This window comes from Loxodonta africana, chromosome 7 (assembly GCF_030014295.1).
Source record: "Loxodonta africana isolate mLoxAfr1 chromosome 7, mLoxAfr1.hap2, whole genome shotgun sequence".
Taxonomy (NCBI): Eukaryota; Metazoa; Chordata; class Mammalia; order Proboscidea; family Elephantidae; genus Loxodonta; species Loxodonta africana.
Genome location: NC_087348.1, coordinates 85,002,056 through 85,020,833, shown reverse-complemented (window position 1 = coordinate 85,020,833; position 18,778 = coordinate 85,002,056). Strand labels below are relative to the sequence as shown.

Genomic DNA, 18,778 nt, shown 5'->3' with positions numbered 1-18,778 from the left:
TACTACTAAAGGTATTTCAGAATATAGAAAAGGATGGAATACTCCCAAACTCATTCTATGAAGACAGCATAACCCTGATACCAAAATCAGGTAAAGACACCACAAAAAAAGAAAATTACAGACCAATATCCCTCATGAACTTAGACGCAAAAATCCTCAACAAAATTTTAGCCAATAGAATTCAACAACATATCAAAAAATTAACTCACCATGACCAAGTGGGATTCATACCAGGTACGCAGGGATGGTTCAACATTAGAAAAACAATCAGTGGTATCCACCACATAAATAAAACAAAAGACAAGAACCACATGATTGTATTGATTGATGCAGAAAAGGCATCTGACAAAGTCCAACACCTGTTCACGATAAAAACTCTCAGCAAAATAAGAACAGAAGGAAAATCCCTCAACATAATAAAGGGCATTTGTGCAAAGCCAACAGCCAACATCATCCTAAATGGAGAGAGTCTGAAAGCATTCCCCTTGAGAATGGGAACCAGACAAGAATGCCTTTTATCACCATTCTTATTCAACTTTGTGTTGGAGGTCCTGGCCAGAGTAATTAGGCTAGAATAAGAAATAAAGGGCATCCAAATTGTTAAGGAAAAGGTAATAGTATCTTACTTGCAGATGATATGATTTTATACACAGAAAACCCTAAAGAATCCACAAGAAAACTATTAGAACTAATAGAAGATTACAGTAAAGTATCAGGATACAAGATAAACATACAAAAATCAGTTGGATTCCTCTACGCCAACAAAGAGAATGTCGAGGAAGAAATCAACAAATCAATACCATTTACAATAGGCCCCCAAAAGATAAAATGCTTAGAAATAAATCTAACCAGAGACATAAAAGAAGTATATAAAGAAACTACAAGATACAACTGCAAGAAACCAAGAGACCTACATAAGTGGAAAACATACCTTGCTCATGGATAGGAAGGCCAAACATTGTGAAAACATCTATTCTACCCAAAGAGATCTACAGCTCCAATGCAATCCTGACCCAAATTCCAAAGCCATTTTTTAATGAGATGGAGAAACAAATCACCAATTTCATATGGAAGAGAAAGAGGCCCCGAATAAGTAAAGCATTACTGAAAAAGAAGAACAAAGTGGGAAGCCTCACTCTACCTAATTTTAGAACCTATTATACTGCTGCAGTAATCAAAACAGCCTGGTGCTGGTACAACAACAGATACATAGACCACTGGAACAGAATTGAGAATCTAGACATAAATTCATCCACCTATGAGCAGTTGATATTTGACAAGGCCTAAAGGCCATTAAATGGGGAAAAGACAGTCTCTTTAACAAATGGTGCTGGCATAACTGGATACCCATCTTCAAAAAAATGAAACAAGACCCATACTTCACACCATGCACAAAAACTAACTCAAAATGGATCAAAGACCTAAATATAAAATCTAAAATGATAAAGATTATGGAAGAAAAAATAGGGACAAGGCTAGGAGCCCTAATACATGGCATAAACAGTATACAAAACATTACTAACAATGCGCAAACACCAGAAGAGAAACTACATAACTGGGAGCTTCTAAAAATCTAACACTTATGTTATGCTTATTTAAAGCCTTTACCAAAAGAGTAAAAAGACAACCTACAGACTGGGAAAAAGTTTTTGGCTGCGACAAATCCGATCAGCATCTAATCTCTAAAGCCTACAAGATACTGCAAAACCTCAACAACAAAAACACAAAGAACCTAATTAAAATATGGGCAAAGGATATGAACAGACACTTCACCAAAGAAGACATTACGGTGCCAAACAGATACATGAGGAAATGCTATTAAAAATCGTTAGCCATTAAAAACCCAACCAAACCAAAACCACCACGACTCATAGAGGCTCTGTAGGACAGAGTAGAACTGTCCCATAGAGTTTCCAAGAAGTGCCTGGCGGATTTGGACTGCCGACCACTTGGTTAGCAGCCATAGCACTTAACCACTATGCCACCAGGGTTTCCATTATCCATTAGAGAAATGTAAATCAAAACTATAATTGAAGTAGAGAAAATACATTTTCTCCAGCGTTTTAGTATTAGAGAGAATATATTTCCTCGTTTGTTTTAATATAGCTGTATAAGCTGTGATTAATCTCTAGTCTTTAGAAAATGGCACAGGTCCTGTTCAAGATATGGCTGAACAGCCTGTTCCACTCTTAACAAACACCCTAACACCTTACAACATGTTTTCTCCTATTCACAATGGGCGATTGAGAATTTGACATAACGACATAACTAATGGCATAATGATGCTTTAAATAATCTCTGAAAACATTCTTTTATTACACCAGCTGCACCAGTCTCTTGAATACCGGAATTCGGTAAAGCCCTCTTACTGCTTACCTCCTCCTGTCACAGTATTGGCTTTGCGGCAGGTGGCTGGAATCCGCAATTTGTGGTAACACAATGGGATACCATCCTACCCCATCAAGGCCGGCATTAATCCAAAAAACACAAAATAATAAATGTTGGAGAGGTTGTGGAGAGACTGGAACACTTACATACTGCTGGTGGGAATGTAAAATGGTACAACCACTTTGGAAATCGATCTGGCGCTTCCTTGTTGCTGTTGTTAAGTGCTGTCAAGTCGATTCCGACTCATAGTGACACTATGTACCACAGATGGAAACACTGTCCGGTCCTGCGCCAAGCTTACCATCCTTGCTATCCTTGAGCCCATTGTTGCAGCCACTGTGTCAATCCATCTCAATGAGGGTCTTCCTCTTTTTCGCTGACCCTCTACTTTACCAAACATAATGTCCCTATCCAGGCACTGATCCTTCCTCACAACATATCCAAAATATGTAAGACACAGTCTCTCTATCCTTGATTCTAAGGAGCGTTCTGGTTGTACTTCTTCCAGGACAGATTCATTTGTCCTTTTAGCAGCCCATGGTTGTCTTAGTCATCTAGTGCTGCTATAACAGAATTACCACAAGTGGATGGCTTTAACAAAGAGAAATTTATTTCCTCACAGTAAAGTAGGCTAAAAGTCCAAATTCAGGGCATCAGCTCCAGGGGAAGGCATTCTCTTTCTATTGGCCTTCCCATCAATGTTCTCCCGGACTAGAAGCTTCTTCAGGCAAGGACCTGGATCCAAAGGACACGCTCTGCTCCTAGCACTGCTTTCTTGGTGGTATGAGGTCCCCAACTCTCTACTTGCTTCCCTTTCCTTTTATCTCTTGAGAGATAAAAGGTGGTACAGGCCACACCCCAGAGAAACTCCCTTTATACTGGATCGGGGAGATGACCTGAGTAAGGGTGGTGTTACAATCCCACCCTAATCCTTTTAACATAAAATTACAATCACAAAATGGAGGGCAACCACACAATACTGGGAATCAGGGCCTAACCAGGATGACACATATTTTGGGGGGGACACAACTGAATCCATGACAATGGTATATTCAATATTCTTCACCAACAGGACAATTCAAAGGAGTCAATTCTTTCTTGGTCTTCCTTATTCATTGTCCAGCATTCACGTGAATATGAGGCAATTGAAAATACCATGGTTTGGGTCAGGTGACATCTTTGGTTTTCAACACTTTAAAGAGGTCTTTTGCAGCAGATTTGCCCAATGCAATGCATCTTTCAATTGCCTGACTGCTGCTTCCAAGGGTGTTGATTGTGGATCCAAGTAAAATGAAATCCTTGACAACTTCTATCTTTTCTCTGTTTATCATGATGTTGCTCATTGGTCCAGTTGTGAGGATTTTTGTTTTCTTTATGTTGAGGTGTAATCCATACTGAAAGTTATAGTCTTCGATCTTCATCAGTAAGTGCTTCAAGTCCTTTTCACTTACAGCAAGCAAGTTTGTGTCATCTGTGTAACACAGGTTATTAATAAGTCTTCCTCCAATCTTGATGTCCCATTCTTCTTCATATAGTCCAGCTTCTCAGATTATTTGCTCAGCATACAGATTGAATAGATATGGCATAGGGATACAACCCTGACACACAGCTTTCCTGACTTTAAATCATGCATTATCCCCTTGCTCTGTCCTATCTATGTACAGGTTCCTCATGAGCACAATTAAGTGTTCTGGAATTCCCATTCTTCGCAATGTCATCCATAAATTGTCATAATCCACACAGTCGAATACCTTTGCATAGTCAATAAAACACAAGTAAACATCTTTCTGGTATTTCTCTGCTTTCAGCCAGCATCTGTCTGACATTAGCAATGCTAGAAATAGAACTACTGTACAATCTAGCAATCCCACTCCTTGGAATATATCCCAGAGAAACAAGAGCCTTCACATGAATAGATATATGCACAGCCATGTCTGTTGCAGCACTGTTTACAATAGCAAAAAGTAGGAAACAACCAAGGTGCCCATGAATGAATGAATGGATAAACAAATTATGGTATATTCACACAATGGAATACTAGGCAACGATAAAGAACACTGATGGATCTGTGAAACATCTCATAACATGGAGGAATCTGGAAGGCATTATGGTGAGTGAAATTAGTCAGCTGCAAAAGGACCACTATTATAAGAACCCAAGAAAATGTTTAAACACAGAAGAAAACATTCTTTGATGCTTATGAGTGTGGGGAGGGAGGCAGAAGGGCATTCACTAATTATATAGTAGACAAGAATTATTTTAAGTGAATGGAAGGACAAACCACAATACAGTTGAAGTCAGCACCACTGGACTGATACAAAAGCTAAAAAGTTTCCTGAATACAACCTCACACTTTGAGGGACAGAGTAGCAGGGACAGGGGTCTGGGGACCATAGTTTCAGGGGACATCTAGGTCAACTGGCAAAATACAGTGTATTAAGAAAACATTCTGCATCTCACTTTGGTGAGTGGTGCCTGGGGTCTTAAAAGCTAGCAGCGGCCATCTAAGATGCATCAGTTGTTCTCAATCTATCTGGAGCAAAGGAGAATGAAGAACACAAAAGACACAAGGTCAATATGAACCCAAGAGACATAAAGGACCAAATAAACCAGAGACTACATCACCCTGAGATCAGAAGAGCTAGACGGTACCTGGCTATAATGGATGACTGCCCTGACAGGGAACACAACAGAAAATCCCTGATGGAGCAGGAGAACAGTGGGATGCAGACCTCAAATTCTCATAAAAAGACCAGGCTTAATGGTGTGACTGAGACTGCAGGGACCCCAGAGGTCATGGCTCCCAGACTGTCTGTTAGCCCAAAACTAAACCATTCTTAAAGCCAACTCTTCAGGCAAATATTAGACTGGCCTATAAGACATAAAATGATACTGGTGAGGAGAGTGCTTCTTAGCTCAAGTAGACGCATGAGACTATGTGGGCAAGCTCCTGTCTGGAGGGTGAGATGAGAAGGCAGAGGGAGAGAGTTGCTGGTTGAATGGACATGAGAAATACAGCGTGGAGAGAAGGAGTATGCTGTCACGTAGGGAGAGCAACTAGGGTCACATAACAATGTGTGTATAAGTTTTTATATGAGAAACTGGCTTGTAAACTTTCACTTAAAGCATACACACACACAAAAAGAGTCTAGGCTATTCAATTTATAGGCTATATGCTTTTTGTTTAGTCCATTTCCTTCTCAGTAAATCCATATTAACCCATTGCCTTTGAGTCAATTCTGACTCACAGTGACGCTAAAGGACAGAGTACAACTGCCCCACAGGGTTTCCAAGACTGTAAATTTTCACAGAAGCAGACTGCCACATCCTTCTGCTACAGAGCAACTGGTGGGTTCAAACTGCAGACCTTTTGGTTATCAGTCAAATACTTAACCACTATACCCCCAGGGTTTCTTAAATCTGTATTCCAAAACCAAAAATACAAACCTGTTGCCGTCGATTTGATTTTGACTCATAGTGACCCTGTAGGACAGGGTAGAAATGCCCCATAGGGTTTTCGAGGAGCAGCTGGTGGATTCGAACTGCCAACCTTCTGGCTAGCAAACAAGCTCTTAACCACTAAGTCATCAGGGCTCCTAAAGCCATATTAAAACAACAACAACAACAACAACAACAAAAAACCACTGCCGTGGAGTGGATTCCGACTTATAGTGACCCTACAGAACAGAGTAGAACTGGCCCATAGAGTTTCCAATGAGCGCCTAGTGAATTCAAACCGCCAACCTTTTGGTTAGCAGCCACAGCTCTTAACCACTTTGCCACCAGTACCATCTAAATTGTGACTTTGTTTTCAAGATCAATTGAGATAATGTATGTGAACAATAATTCATATTTACAAGCAATATAAGACTTGCATAAACTACTCATTCAGACTATACATACAAGTCAGATTTATTGTGAGAATCTTTGTCAATAAGCCATTTGTTCTTTTCTGAATCACACACAAAAAACACTTCAATTAGGTTGTTTTCCTTAACTCTGATTCTCTGCTGCATGCTTTCAAAATACCATGCTGTAGAGTGAATCCTTAAATGCACGTCATTGTTACTCAATACTGGGTCTTGTGTAAATGAAATTATTTTGCTTTCTGTTCTATATTCCAGTGTTCTCCAGACTTCATTATCTCTCACCTTCCAAAGGTGCTTGTTCCAGCCCCTGACCAACTATTTTTTCAGCAATCTCCAGACCTCTGTGTATATCCCTATGGGCCCAGTTACCCTGATCATCATTCCAGCTCTGCTACCTTCTACAGTAATTACATTCACCTTGCTTCTAATGGTTAAAGTACTGCCATGTGGCCTCAGAACCCCATCATCCTCATTGGTATTAGGAAGCCCAGTCATAGCAGCATCTTTCACTGCCAAGCCCAACATACAGAGCATAGCAAATATTGAACTACTGAAAAATGCCAGAGCCCTTCTTACGAATGCTTTTCTATTCCTTCTCAGAGAAAACAGCCATGTGTCCTCTGGACCTACATTAAAAAAAAAAAAAAAAATCCATGCTAAGATATCCATCTTCCTCAAATCCAACACCTTCCTCTATATTGTGTGAAGTAGTTTTGGAATCTCCACCTAATTTTCTATAAGTCATCATTACATCCAAGCTTCAAACAACCAACTCGTAACTATAGCAGCACAGTTTTCAGGTATCCCTGCCATACTATTGAGTCCTAAATGATGAATAAGTGAACTCATTCTCCTCTATGTCAACATATATTCATACTACCACACACTTCCTCTGCTGCCTTGGGTCTAACATCTTCAAAATCTACTCCCACAAGTTTTCACCCAATTCTGGCTAGCACAGTTTGGTAGGTTCTGCAATGATTTCCATGGACAAGCTATTTCCTCCCTAAGTGACAATAACATTTTCCTGCTCAAGGTTTGTGAAGGTCTGACTGTTTATTCGCTTGGGTGCAACGAGGAAAAGCATCATTTTGTGTGACATTGTTCTCAGGTTTGTTTTTTGTATGGTCCGCTGACAGGGAGAAATGGAATCCCTTCTGAAAAATGAGAAGCTGCTGCTGTTGGCAAGGTTCTCAGTGTTATTCACTCAAATATCAACATCCCAGGAGTCAGAGCCCATCGTTTTTCCATTCTTTTATTTCTAGTGTTTTTCAGCCTTCTGCTTCTATCAGACAAACCTATACAAACTGAGCATTCAGTCTGCCTTGCTATCTGCCACCAAAAAACCCAAACCCACTGCCATCGAGTCAATTCCGACTCATAGCGACTACCACACTTTCAGTTAAATCCTGAGCCTGATTGCTAGAAACATATGATCTATGGCTGAAGGAAATAAAGGTTTCTGTAAATAGTCCTGTAGAGGCCCTCTGACTTCCACAGCATGCCATGAGTTATGATTTGGAGGTCCTAATCTCACCATTATCTTTATCAGGGTCTTCAATGTAGATAACAAAGTCATCTCACACCATAGTCTTTATAGTTATCATTTTTATATACAATCAAAGACTAGATTCATGAGACACAGCTCAAGTATGCTTTGCTATACTTTTTCTATTCTCTTTATCTGAAAATCAGGTATCCCCTACAACACAGCAACCAAATTACACCTTTTTATTTATTTCCTATTTTCAGTGTGGTCAGATGGATAAAAATTGGGATTCTCTCCTAAATTTGAGAAAATGCTTTTAACTCTGGGCTTCCCTTTTTCATGTTCTGTGAGACTAAGTGTCTTCAGGTGCTAATGTGAAATGGTTGAATGAAAGAACACAGAGAAAGGAAGAGCCTACGGCAAATGTTAGAGGTTATTATTCACCTGAGGAGCCCTGGTTGTGCCATGGTTAAGCACTTGGCTGCTAACTGAAAGGTGGGCAGTTAGATCCACGAGCCACCCCACGAGAGAAAAGACCTGGCCATCTCTGCCATAAAGATTTCGGCTTAGGAAACCCTATGGGGCAGTTATACTCTTGCATTATAGGGTCACTAGGAGTGAGAGTCTACTCAACATCTCAGCATACAGCAACAACAGTGATCCATGTAAAACCATTTACTTTAAAAAGACATACAGACCTATCAATGACCAAACAGAACACATCTGTTGTGAGGATTCAGTTTAATGTTTGCCTGTCTCTGACCTCTGATAGTCTTAAAAAACCTAACCCAGTACCGTTGAGTCGATTCCAACTCATAGCGACCCTATAGGATAGAGTAGAACTGGCCCATAGAGTTTCCAAGGAGTCTTAGATGGAGTCTATTAAGGTATATGCTTAATCTTAGATAGAGCCATAGCTGTATACAGTGTGTCATTACCAATGTGTGAGACCAACTCTCCCAAATGAGCTGAAGTCTGTACTTATTGTGGGAGCAGAGTGCCAAGAGTTAAAGCTATGACCGTGGAACTGTTTGGTTTCTGAATTTTCTTATGAAAGCCCCTTAGTGAAAGACACCGATGAAGCAAGTGAATTCATTGTTCTCAGGTGTCTGTTAATTCTCAGGAGTGTTTGCCTATGCTAGAGGAGAATATGGGGTTACAAATAAGGATGTGGATCTCCAACAGAGCGCTGGAGCAGAGAAGCTGAAGAACCTGCAGAAATCTAGACCTTCCTGTCCTTGCTTTGAGATAAGGTAGCCAGGACCCTGGTAGGTGCCCTGAAGATTGGAAATGAATTTCCCAAGGATGATTTTATGTCTCCCAGTAAAGGCTCTGCAATTTATAGAGATCAACCCGAAGCTTCTCAGAGGGATGGAGGTAAAAATGCTTCAGGGGTTTCCCAATCCTTGGAGTCAAGCTATGTTTGGGGGAGGGTTGATGGGGACCATATATGGGTTGGGGTTCTTCTTTGTATTTGAATAATAACCTAACTAACCAAGCAGTTGCCTATGAGTCAATTCCAACTCATAGTGACCCCACATCCCTGGGTTGTGCAATGGTTAACACTTTCATCTGCTAACCAAAAGGTCAGTGGTTTGAGTCTACCCAGAAGCACCTTGGAAGAAAGGCTTGGCAATCTACTTCCAAAATATCAGCCACTGAAAACCCTATGGAGTACAGTTCTACTCTGACACACATAAGGTTGCTATTTGCATGATAAAACAGTCTAAAAAACAGTGTTAGGATTACTTGAGTCAGGATTGGGAACTTTTCAAGAAAAGATCCAGAATTTTGGAAATGACCCATCCTGATGGCACTCACTAAACAGGGTGGATAGGTTATCACTTTCCCCCCTCTTTCCAAACACCACTCCCATGTCAAGGGCAGACCGTCAGCTACACTATTAGGGATTCTTTTGGGTACATAGATATTAAAAGGAGAGTCACCCAAAGTTGTAGGTGATTCTGGTACCAGGAGTATGAGCAACATCAAGTCCAAGTACCAAAGAGAACAACCTGAATTTGTTACTGATCTAAGGACAAACACAGAGAAGCCAAAGCACTAGGAAAGGAATACAACAACAGGGAGAGAGGGGCAAGACCTGTGACTATTCTGAGCAGGGCCAGTAGTTAAATGGCAGTGTGATATGTGGTGCATGTCAGGGGAGCAATAACCACAGTTGAAAGCCTGAGAAAAAATGGAACATTCAGTCCTGTAAGTAGAAAATACGTTATCTGTGTCTGTCCGCTTTATGTTATCATCTGTCTTCACTGTATGGCAGGCCCACACATCCCTTCACAGCTCTTATCTTAAGCCACTGTAAGACAATGGCCTATTCAAAATTTAACATCAGAGAGAAAAGCTAGGCAGTTTCCCCTTTTCTTCACTGCTTTCTATTTTCACCTGTCATCCTCTAATTTCTTCTATGTAGATACAATCTCTCCTTTCTCTATTCTTACAAGGAATGCTCAGAGACTCCCCATAAAAAAACAGAGACGGTAAGAATTAAAGGGATATAGTAAAGTATGGGGAAACCCTGGTGGTACAGTGGTTAAGCGCTATGACTGCTAACCAAAGGTTTGGCAGTTTGAATCTGCCAGGTGCTCCTTGGAAACTCTATGGGGCAGTTCTACTCTGTCCTATAGCGTTGCTAGGAGTCGTAATCGACTCGACAGCACTGGGTTTGGTTTTTGGCTTTTTAGTAAAGTATGAAGAGTTTTGGAAAACACCTTAGTTTTCACAATTCTGACTGGAATATTTAAGCATTTGTATATTTGCTTCATCTTTTATTTTTAACAAAATAAATAAAATGTTAATCTTAACATTGAAGTTCTTTTTGACGCACGCTACTGTACCATCCATGTTTGCACACACAACCATGATTTTGGATGTGTGTATGTGTGTGTCTGTTTATATGCACAATTTTCTCGTCCAAGGGTGAACAAAATTTTACTGTAAGTGACCAGAAAGTAAATACTTTAGACTTTTTTAGGCTACATACCATTTCTGTCACTACTACATCTTCTCCTTCTGATTATTTTAATAGACCCCTTAAAAGTACAAAAAAAACAACAAACCAAAAAACAAAACAAAACAAAACCCATTACCATTGGGTTGACTCTGACTCACAGTGACCCTAAAGGACAGAGTAGAACTGCCCCATATGGTTTCCAAGGAACACTGGGTGGATTAGAACTGCTGACCTTTTGGTAAGCAGCTGTAGCTCTTAACCACTACGCCACCATAGTGTTAAGACAAAATTATTATTCAGGCTGTGGGCTGAATTTTGCCACAGATCACACTTTGTCAACCCCTGTTATTGTTCAATTTTGTTTTCACACACGTATCTCATAAACAATAATATGCGCTTAAGGCCTCCTTTAATTCCTGCTGCCGTAGCATCTGTGGTTGTGTGAGTACATGAGCATTGACAACACCCATGGTATTAGAGGTCTTCCGGATCTCAATATATTCCAACCTAGCTCACTGGATGCATCAGTGTCGATAAGTAGTGGTTTTGAAAAGATGGTACTACTATACCTTGTTACATGCAAGCTATAAAGCTGTTTAGAAATATATCAGGGAATAAAGAACATTTCAAATAAATAACATGAAGAGCCTGTTTAGATCTACTCCATATACACATATATTTCTAAATAGCTAAAGTTATACTACATTATTTCTTGACATCTAAGGACCAGCTGTATTAGATTTGAAATACATTTAACCTACCGAACGTCCAAAATTTCAGTAAATACAACTAAGAGAGAATTTCTGTCTGTTGTTTATGTTGCTACAGACCCAGGAGCAGAAAAATGGGAGACCTATTTATAATGTTTCCTTTCAATATTTCTGAAGTTGAAATCTCCACATTCCTATTGATTGGCATACCAGGGCTGGAGCATGCACACACTTGGATCTCCATCCCTATCTGTCTCATGTACCTCATGGCCATACTGGGCAACTGCACCATCTTATTTGTCATCAGGACAGAGTCTTCTCTGCATAAGCCCATGTACTATTTCCTTTCCATGCTGGCCCTATCTGACCTGGGTCTGTCTTTCTCCTCCCTCCCTACTATGCTGAGGATCTTCTTGTTCAATACCATGGGATTTTCTGCTCATGCATGCATTGCCCAAGAATTCTTTATCCATGGATTCACAGACATGGAGTCTTCAGTGCTCCTGATCATGTCCTTTGATCGCTTTGTAGCCATTCACAACCCCCTGAGATATAGCTCTATCCTCACTAGCTCCAGAGTTGTGCAAATTGGACTGGCGTTTGCTATTAAGAGCATTCTCTTAGTGCTCCCCCTTCCTTTTACTTTGAAGAGACTTAGATACTGTAATAAAATCCTATTATCACACTCTTACTGCCTCCACCAGGATGTTATGAAGCTTGCCTGCTCTGACAATCGGGTTAACTTTTACTATGGTCTGTTTGTTGCACTCTGCGTAATGTCAGACAGTGTGTTCATTGCTGTTTCCTATGTGTTCATCCTAAAAACTGTATTGGGTATTGCATCGCATGAGGAACAGGTCAAAGCTCTTAACACCTGTGTGTCCCACATCTGTGCTGTGCTCATCTTCTATGTGCCCATCATCACTTTGGCTATCATGCATCGCTTTGTCAAGCATAGGTCCCCTTTGGCTATGATTTTGATAGCTGATGGATTCCTGCTGGTGCCACCCTTTATGAACCCCATTGTATATTGTATAAAAACCCAGCAGATTAGAGTGAAAGTCATGGAAAAACTTGGTCTGAAGTCTAAATGATGCAGAAAAGGTGAACTTTTCACATTCTCTGTAATAACATATCTTGGGAGTGGGCAAGTGATTCTATGTAATTATAGTATTTAAGTTACCATTACATAGTTAAATAATTAACCTATTAACTCTTACTGAGCATCTAATATACTACAGCTTTTTTGCTTTTAAGGAAGAAGATGTCTATAGTTCATAAAGAATGTGTGGAGTTTTTTTTTTGGCGGGGGGATTGATGACATCTATCTTCTGGTATAACAGTGAAGAGTAAGAGTCTATACAGACTTTTGAGGATGAGCTAGGAAATGTTTTCCTGTGCAAGATTCTGGATCCATTTAACTTTTTAAAACTTTCATACCTTGATTTGATTCCAGGTTGTGATTTACATTAAACTCTTTACAATGTGTCTGAGTTTGTCTAAGTATGTTCTCTATGTTGGTACTCATAGTATATGGTGCACTGTTCAGCAGCATCAGCATCACCTGGAAAGTAGTTAGAATTGTAGAATCTCATATCCTTTTGCAAGCCTATTATTTCAGAATCTGAATTTTAACAAGATCCCCAGGTGATTGGTATGTAGATTCATGTTCAAGAAGCACTTTTCAGGGGCAATATGAAAAGGGGATTCTAGAGAGACTGTTTTTGCTGAAGCCAGTTTTGGGGGAAGTCATTTTGGGGATAGATTATAGGAAATCATTGGTATTTGGCAGTACTTATAGTAAAGACAAGAAGCTGAGTTACCAGGGCTCAATGGGTGGAGACTGGTATGCAACTCCAACATTGTGCATACATCTCTCTCACCAACTATATTGCAAGCTTCCAGTGGGCAAGAGCTGTGTCTTATTAAACTTTAAGTTTCCCTCATAATAAAGTACCTTGTCCATAGTATATACTTGGTAGAATATATCAATTTGAACTAAAAAAAATGTTTAAGGATAAAAGGGTACCAAAGGGGTAGCTCTGGTAAAATGGAGTCTAATAAATATTAGAAAAAAAAATAATTCCAGAAGTTTCTCTGAAAAGTGAAAACTTGTGTCAAAGTACCAAAGGTCATTCAGTGTGTAATGAAGGGGATATGTAATAGTCCACCGGTTTTGCTAGGCAGATTCAGGGGTGAATCAGGACAGTCATCATCTAGCCTTACCTCGGCACTCTCTCCTTTCCACATTTCTTACCAAGAAGTGGACACTTAAGGGGCCTTTGTGAGAGACAGAGATTCATCCCTTTCATGATATCATCTGAATTTAGGAAAGACTAGAATGCCTTTGGAGTCCATGGGCCACTGCTAACTGAAAGGTTGGAGGTTCAAATCCACCCAGAGGTACCTCAGAAAAAAGACCTGGTAGTCTACTTCTGAAAAACCCATCATTGAAAACCCTGTGGATCACAGTTCTAGTCCAACACACATGACGTTGCCATGTGTCAGAACTGGCTCAATGGAAACTGGTTTTAGAATACTTTTTGCCAATAATGACAGTCAAGCCACAACACAAGATCTGCACCATTATGGCCAAGAGAACACTCTAGCAACTTTTAATATCTAAGTTCCCTGAACTCATCTGTCACTTCCTGGCATTATAAATGGAGCCAGGCCAAAGAGCAGCATGAATATCCTAATGAAAAAGGGCCAGCCTTGGCATGAAACTTTAGGAGCCACCAGAATTATGCTATCCTTACTTAGGGGACCAGGAGCCAGGACTTCTCTATACGGTAAGGTATAATGCAGTTCCAGACTGAGGATTTGGAAGCCAACCCACAGAAGAAAGAGTAAGTAGACCTATAAGGGATTGCATGTCCTTCTAAATTTTCTACTGTGATAGACGAGGCCTGACAGTGATGAGTGGAAAAGATGAATGGAAAAGCTCAGGACTTGGAGTCAGGAAAAGAGTCCTCTAGTCTCATTCCTGCCATTTCCTGGCTGTGTAATCTGGACAAAATTACTTAAATTTTTGAAATTAATGAACAAGTCTTTCTCTTTGAACTGTATGGATTAAATAAGTTAAAGTATTTAGAAGTTACATGATCCCAATATGGTCTTCAGACAATTTTGTTTGTACAAGATAGTATCTAGATTATTTTCAATAAAAATATTTAAAATTTGCTCCCAAATATGGGAAGATCTGGCAACAGTAGGCCTAAATTCCACATGGAAACATTCGGTAGGAACCCACTGAGAAGTGGGTGGCTGCTTAGTTTACACAGTCCCCACCATTCACACACATGATCTATGAGTATGTACCTTCTCCACTTATGTTACTGGCCTGGCTCCTCTAGGCATTTAAGTTTATGACCCCTATTCTGAGTTCTCAATCTCTCAATCTATCTCTTTCTCTTTCTCACACACACACCCACACACACACTTTGTTTAGCAATGGGACCAACCCAGAGAACTGGGTTCTGCAAAGCTATTTTTTGTCTGGTGCTCCATACAACTTCCTGTATTACTGTTACATTTTGTTCACAATTATAAATATTCTGGCTATTACTTTCATTTCTGCAGATTAGAGGAGAAAGAATATGACTTACCAAATATATCAATTAAGTTGAGGTGGAGAGAGTAACCGGCAGAAAGAGAGAAGATTGTCCCCTGCTGGCTTGGTATGACAATAGCAGCACTAGACACCTCAAAGTTTTGACAGGATTGGTGCGGGTATGGCCAGTAGCCAGGAGAGAGGGAGAACCAGCAGATAGCAGTTGAGGCCCTGCTGTGAAAGTGAGAGTTCTCTGCTCCCCACACTTAGTAGGGTAGTAAATACACGGAGGCAGCCAAGAGTGCTGGTTTTAGTTTGATATCTGCCACTGACTTACAAAGGTCCATGCAAAGGTAACTTGAACGAGTCCCAAGTTGCAGTTTCATTTCTTTAAAATGAGGTAATGGGATCTTTAAAGACCCTGTGTAAGGATGTTTATTACAGCATTATTTGTAGTGGCAAATACACTGAAGAGAATTCAAATACTCATTAATAGGAACAGTTGAATAAATTTCAATCCATCCATACCATGGAATATCATGCAAGCAGTTCAATGAATTACATCTATACTTGATGACTTCGAGAGATATCTACCATAAGAAAAGAAAGATTTAGAAAGGCATATATAGTATTTAATTTTACGCTACAGACAAGGTAAGCTCCTCATATTATATGAACACCAAGAAAAATACATCAGGAAATTAACCATGTTTATAGAATAAAACAACAAACATGTTGTGTTAGTCCACTACCAAACACAAAGTCTCAGTTACTTATAACGACAGTATTTATTGTCATGGTCACCAGGCATCAGGTTGACAGAGGTCCTCTTGATCTAAGCTGCCTTGGCGTAGTGGCTCTACTTTAGTTCTCTAATCATCTAGGGTTGACTCTAGGCTCCAGGTTGGGCATATAGTCTAAAACCATATGTCTCATTTTAGGGATGAGATTGAAGGAGCAGTACCTACCTGGGGAATCACAACACAAGAAGTCAAACACCATTGCGAAGTCACAATTAAGATTCTGCTCTTATCACATCCACTAACACTCTATTAAGCAGAGCAAGTCATGTGTCCAAGCTCAAAGGAAGGATAAGTACATTCTGCCCACTTTGACTCCCATGATGTGGGTGTGGGTGGATAATACTACCACTAGGAAGTAAAGAATTGAAACCAATAATTTCATCTACCTTTTATGTAAAACTTTGCATTTATTAGTGTTCACTAAAAAGGTAATGGTGGCTTGATGAATATAATTAATGTCACTGAATTATACACAGCAAATGTTTGTTACTTACATAATGATGGTAATGGTAGTTATATTTGGATGATATAATTTAAGATGATTTTATTATTTCAGGATTATTTGAAAATTTAACAATAAATATGCCTTTATTTATTCAAAAATTATACTAACATTTTAAAAACTACATACAGGATAGAAAAAAAAATTCCTTTCCCTCTTCTTTGACCCCAGCCTGATCAGAGTTATATACCATGTCTCTTGGTTTGAAGAGTCTAAGTAAGAGACTTACATGTGCCCTCTTCATTTGTTCAATCCCTAAGGGCAAGTCAGAATGCCTAATTCCTATGAGGGTCCAACACTCATGGTTGATCTTCCACTTAGGTGAACAGAATATTTCTGTCTTCTCTTTCTTTTGTTGTGTTGCCACTTAACTTTTCAACTTATTCAGTTATCAGGCAGTATAGATGAGATGGGGAAATAAACAACAACAGCAAAACCACAATAGCTGCACAGTTGGATGGTTGTGACAAACCTAGGCTCTTGTCCTTTCTATGCCATTCACATGTAGTGTAACAGTGGGTGGATCACTTCCATTCTTTCAGGCTTGTAAGCATTCAATATATACATGTGCACTTTTAGGGGCAGGCAGATATATTCATGTATATGCACTTAGGTGTGCCTGATTGACTATTTCATGCAGGGTTATAGAAATCTTTGCATCAGGTAGTCTTGACCCACCAAATGTGGAAGGACATCTTCCTTACTGAGCACAGCCCACCTTCATGTGCTGCAACCTCTTGACTATTCTCTCTCTAATCTCCTTCATCTTGACACTATACACAATTGGGTTTAATAATGGAGGAAGCAGGAAGTGGACATAGGAGAGAAGAGTATGGGCAGGCTGAGGTATTGGCAACCTAAGACGGTCAATGAGTGCCAGGAGGATCATGGGCACATAGAAGAGGAGCACGGCAGAGAGATGGGCGGCACAGGTTTGACCAGCCTTCCAGCGCTCCTCATTGGATCCCAAACCTTGCAACACCTTGCCAATTATGCCATAGGAGAAGAAAATAAGCACGGGATCCAATCCCATGGCCGACAGGACCACAAAGAGGCTGTAAACTGCACCCCAAGCTCCTGGGCAGGCCAGACGAGTCATATCTGGGTGTAAGCAATAAGAATGGGTTAGGACCTGTGGGTGGCAGTAGGGCATGTGGGCCAGGAGGAATGGCAGGGGCAGATGGAGACCCAGGCATCGGAAAGCAATGGCCAGGCCAATCTTGCTAATGAAACCATTGGTGAGGAGTGCGGGATAGTGGAGAGGACGGCAGATCGCCAAAGCTCGATCTAAGGCCATTGTGAGCAAGACAGAGGACTCCATGACAGAAAAGACATGGACAAAGAACATCTGGAAGAGGCATGCTGAGGCAGAAACCACGTGAGCATCAGCAAGGGCAAGGCCCAGCAGGGTAGGCATCAGTGCTGTGGCCAAGCCAACGTCAGAAACACTGAGCATGAAGAGAAAGAAGTACATTGGGCGGTGCAGGGTGGGCTCCATGGCAATGATCCAGAGGATGGTACCATTGCCCAGGGCAGAGAGAAGGTAGAGAGTAATGAGAGGGATCGTCCACCAGGAGGGTACATCTGACAGACCTGGCATGCCCACCAGCAAGAAGGTGGGGGCCATTGAAGTGCTGCTATTGGAGGCTGTCTGGGTGAATAATGCTGACATAGTTGAGGATCCAGCTTGGAACTCAGGAACCTGAAAACTGATTAGAAAGATTAACTTAATCTTATGAAATATTTTCATGGTGTTTTCTAAAACCTCCTGTCTTCTCTCCTCCCCACCTCACGCACGCAAACACACACACATTTCCTTCACACACACATACCGTGTAATAGTCTATGCCATACTTATCCCTTCTAAAAAAAAAACAAAAACAAAAACAAAGCCATCACTGTTGAGCAGATTCTGACTCATAGTGACCCTGCAGGACAGAGTAGAACTACCCCATAATGTTTCCAATGCTGTAGTCTTTACAGAAGCAGACTGCCACACCTTTCTCTTGCATTGCAGCTGGTGGATTCGAACAGCCAACCTTTAGGTTAGCAGCCAAGCACTTAACCAGTGAACCAGGGCTCCCTCTACTTATACTTTATCATGGAACATTTCTATGGATGCCTTCGAAGCTCTCTTTCTCTCCCTAAACTGTTTATTCATTTACCTTTAGCTCTGCCTCTCTCTCTAGCTTTTTTCTAGCCTAGCTTCCTTTCTTAATGGCAAATGCCTGAGGAGAAGGTCAGTACCCCTATATCCACTGTATCTTCTCCTCCTGATCCCAGGCAATTTGGTTTCTGTACCGCTCTAACACATTCACACTCTGGTACCCTTTAATTGCTGTCATGGAAGTCCCTGGTTGATGCAAAGGGTTAACACACTTGGCTGCTAACCATAAGGTTAGAGGTTTGTGTTCGCCCAGAGGTGCCTTGGATGAAAGTCCTGGAGATCTACTTCTGCAAAATCAGCCATCGAAAACTCAGTGGAGGACAGTT

The 18,778-nt window shown here is 40.6% G+C and overlaps 2 protein-coding genes across 2 annotated transcripts; one reads left to right on the top strand and one right to left on the bottom strand.

The window, feature by feature from the left end:
* The first annotated feature begins 11,423 nt into the window (after positions 1-11,423).
* LOC100673427 (olfactory receptor 51A7-like) lies at positions 11,424-12,521 on the top strand. The gene has a single exon (XM_003421428.3). The coding sequence runs from the start codon at positions 11,562-11,564 to the stop codon at positions 12,519-12,521; it is 960 nt and encodes a 319-aa protein (XP_003421476.2). The 5' UTR covers positions 11,424-11,561.
* Positions 12,522-16,812: 4,291 nt separating this feature from the next.
* LOC100669519 (olfactory receptor 51S1) lies at positions 16,813-18,080 on the bottom strand. The gene has a single exon (XM_003421532.4). The coding sequence runs from the start codon at positions 18,033-18,035 to the stop codon at positions 16,986-16,988; it is 1,050 nt and encodes a 349-aa protein (XP_003421580.3). The 5' UTR covers positions 18,036-18,080; the 3' UTR covers positions 16,813-16,985.
* Positions 18,081-18,778: the final 698 nt, after the last annotated feature.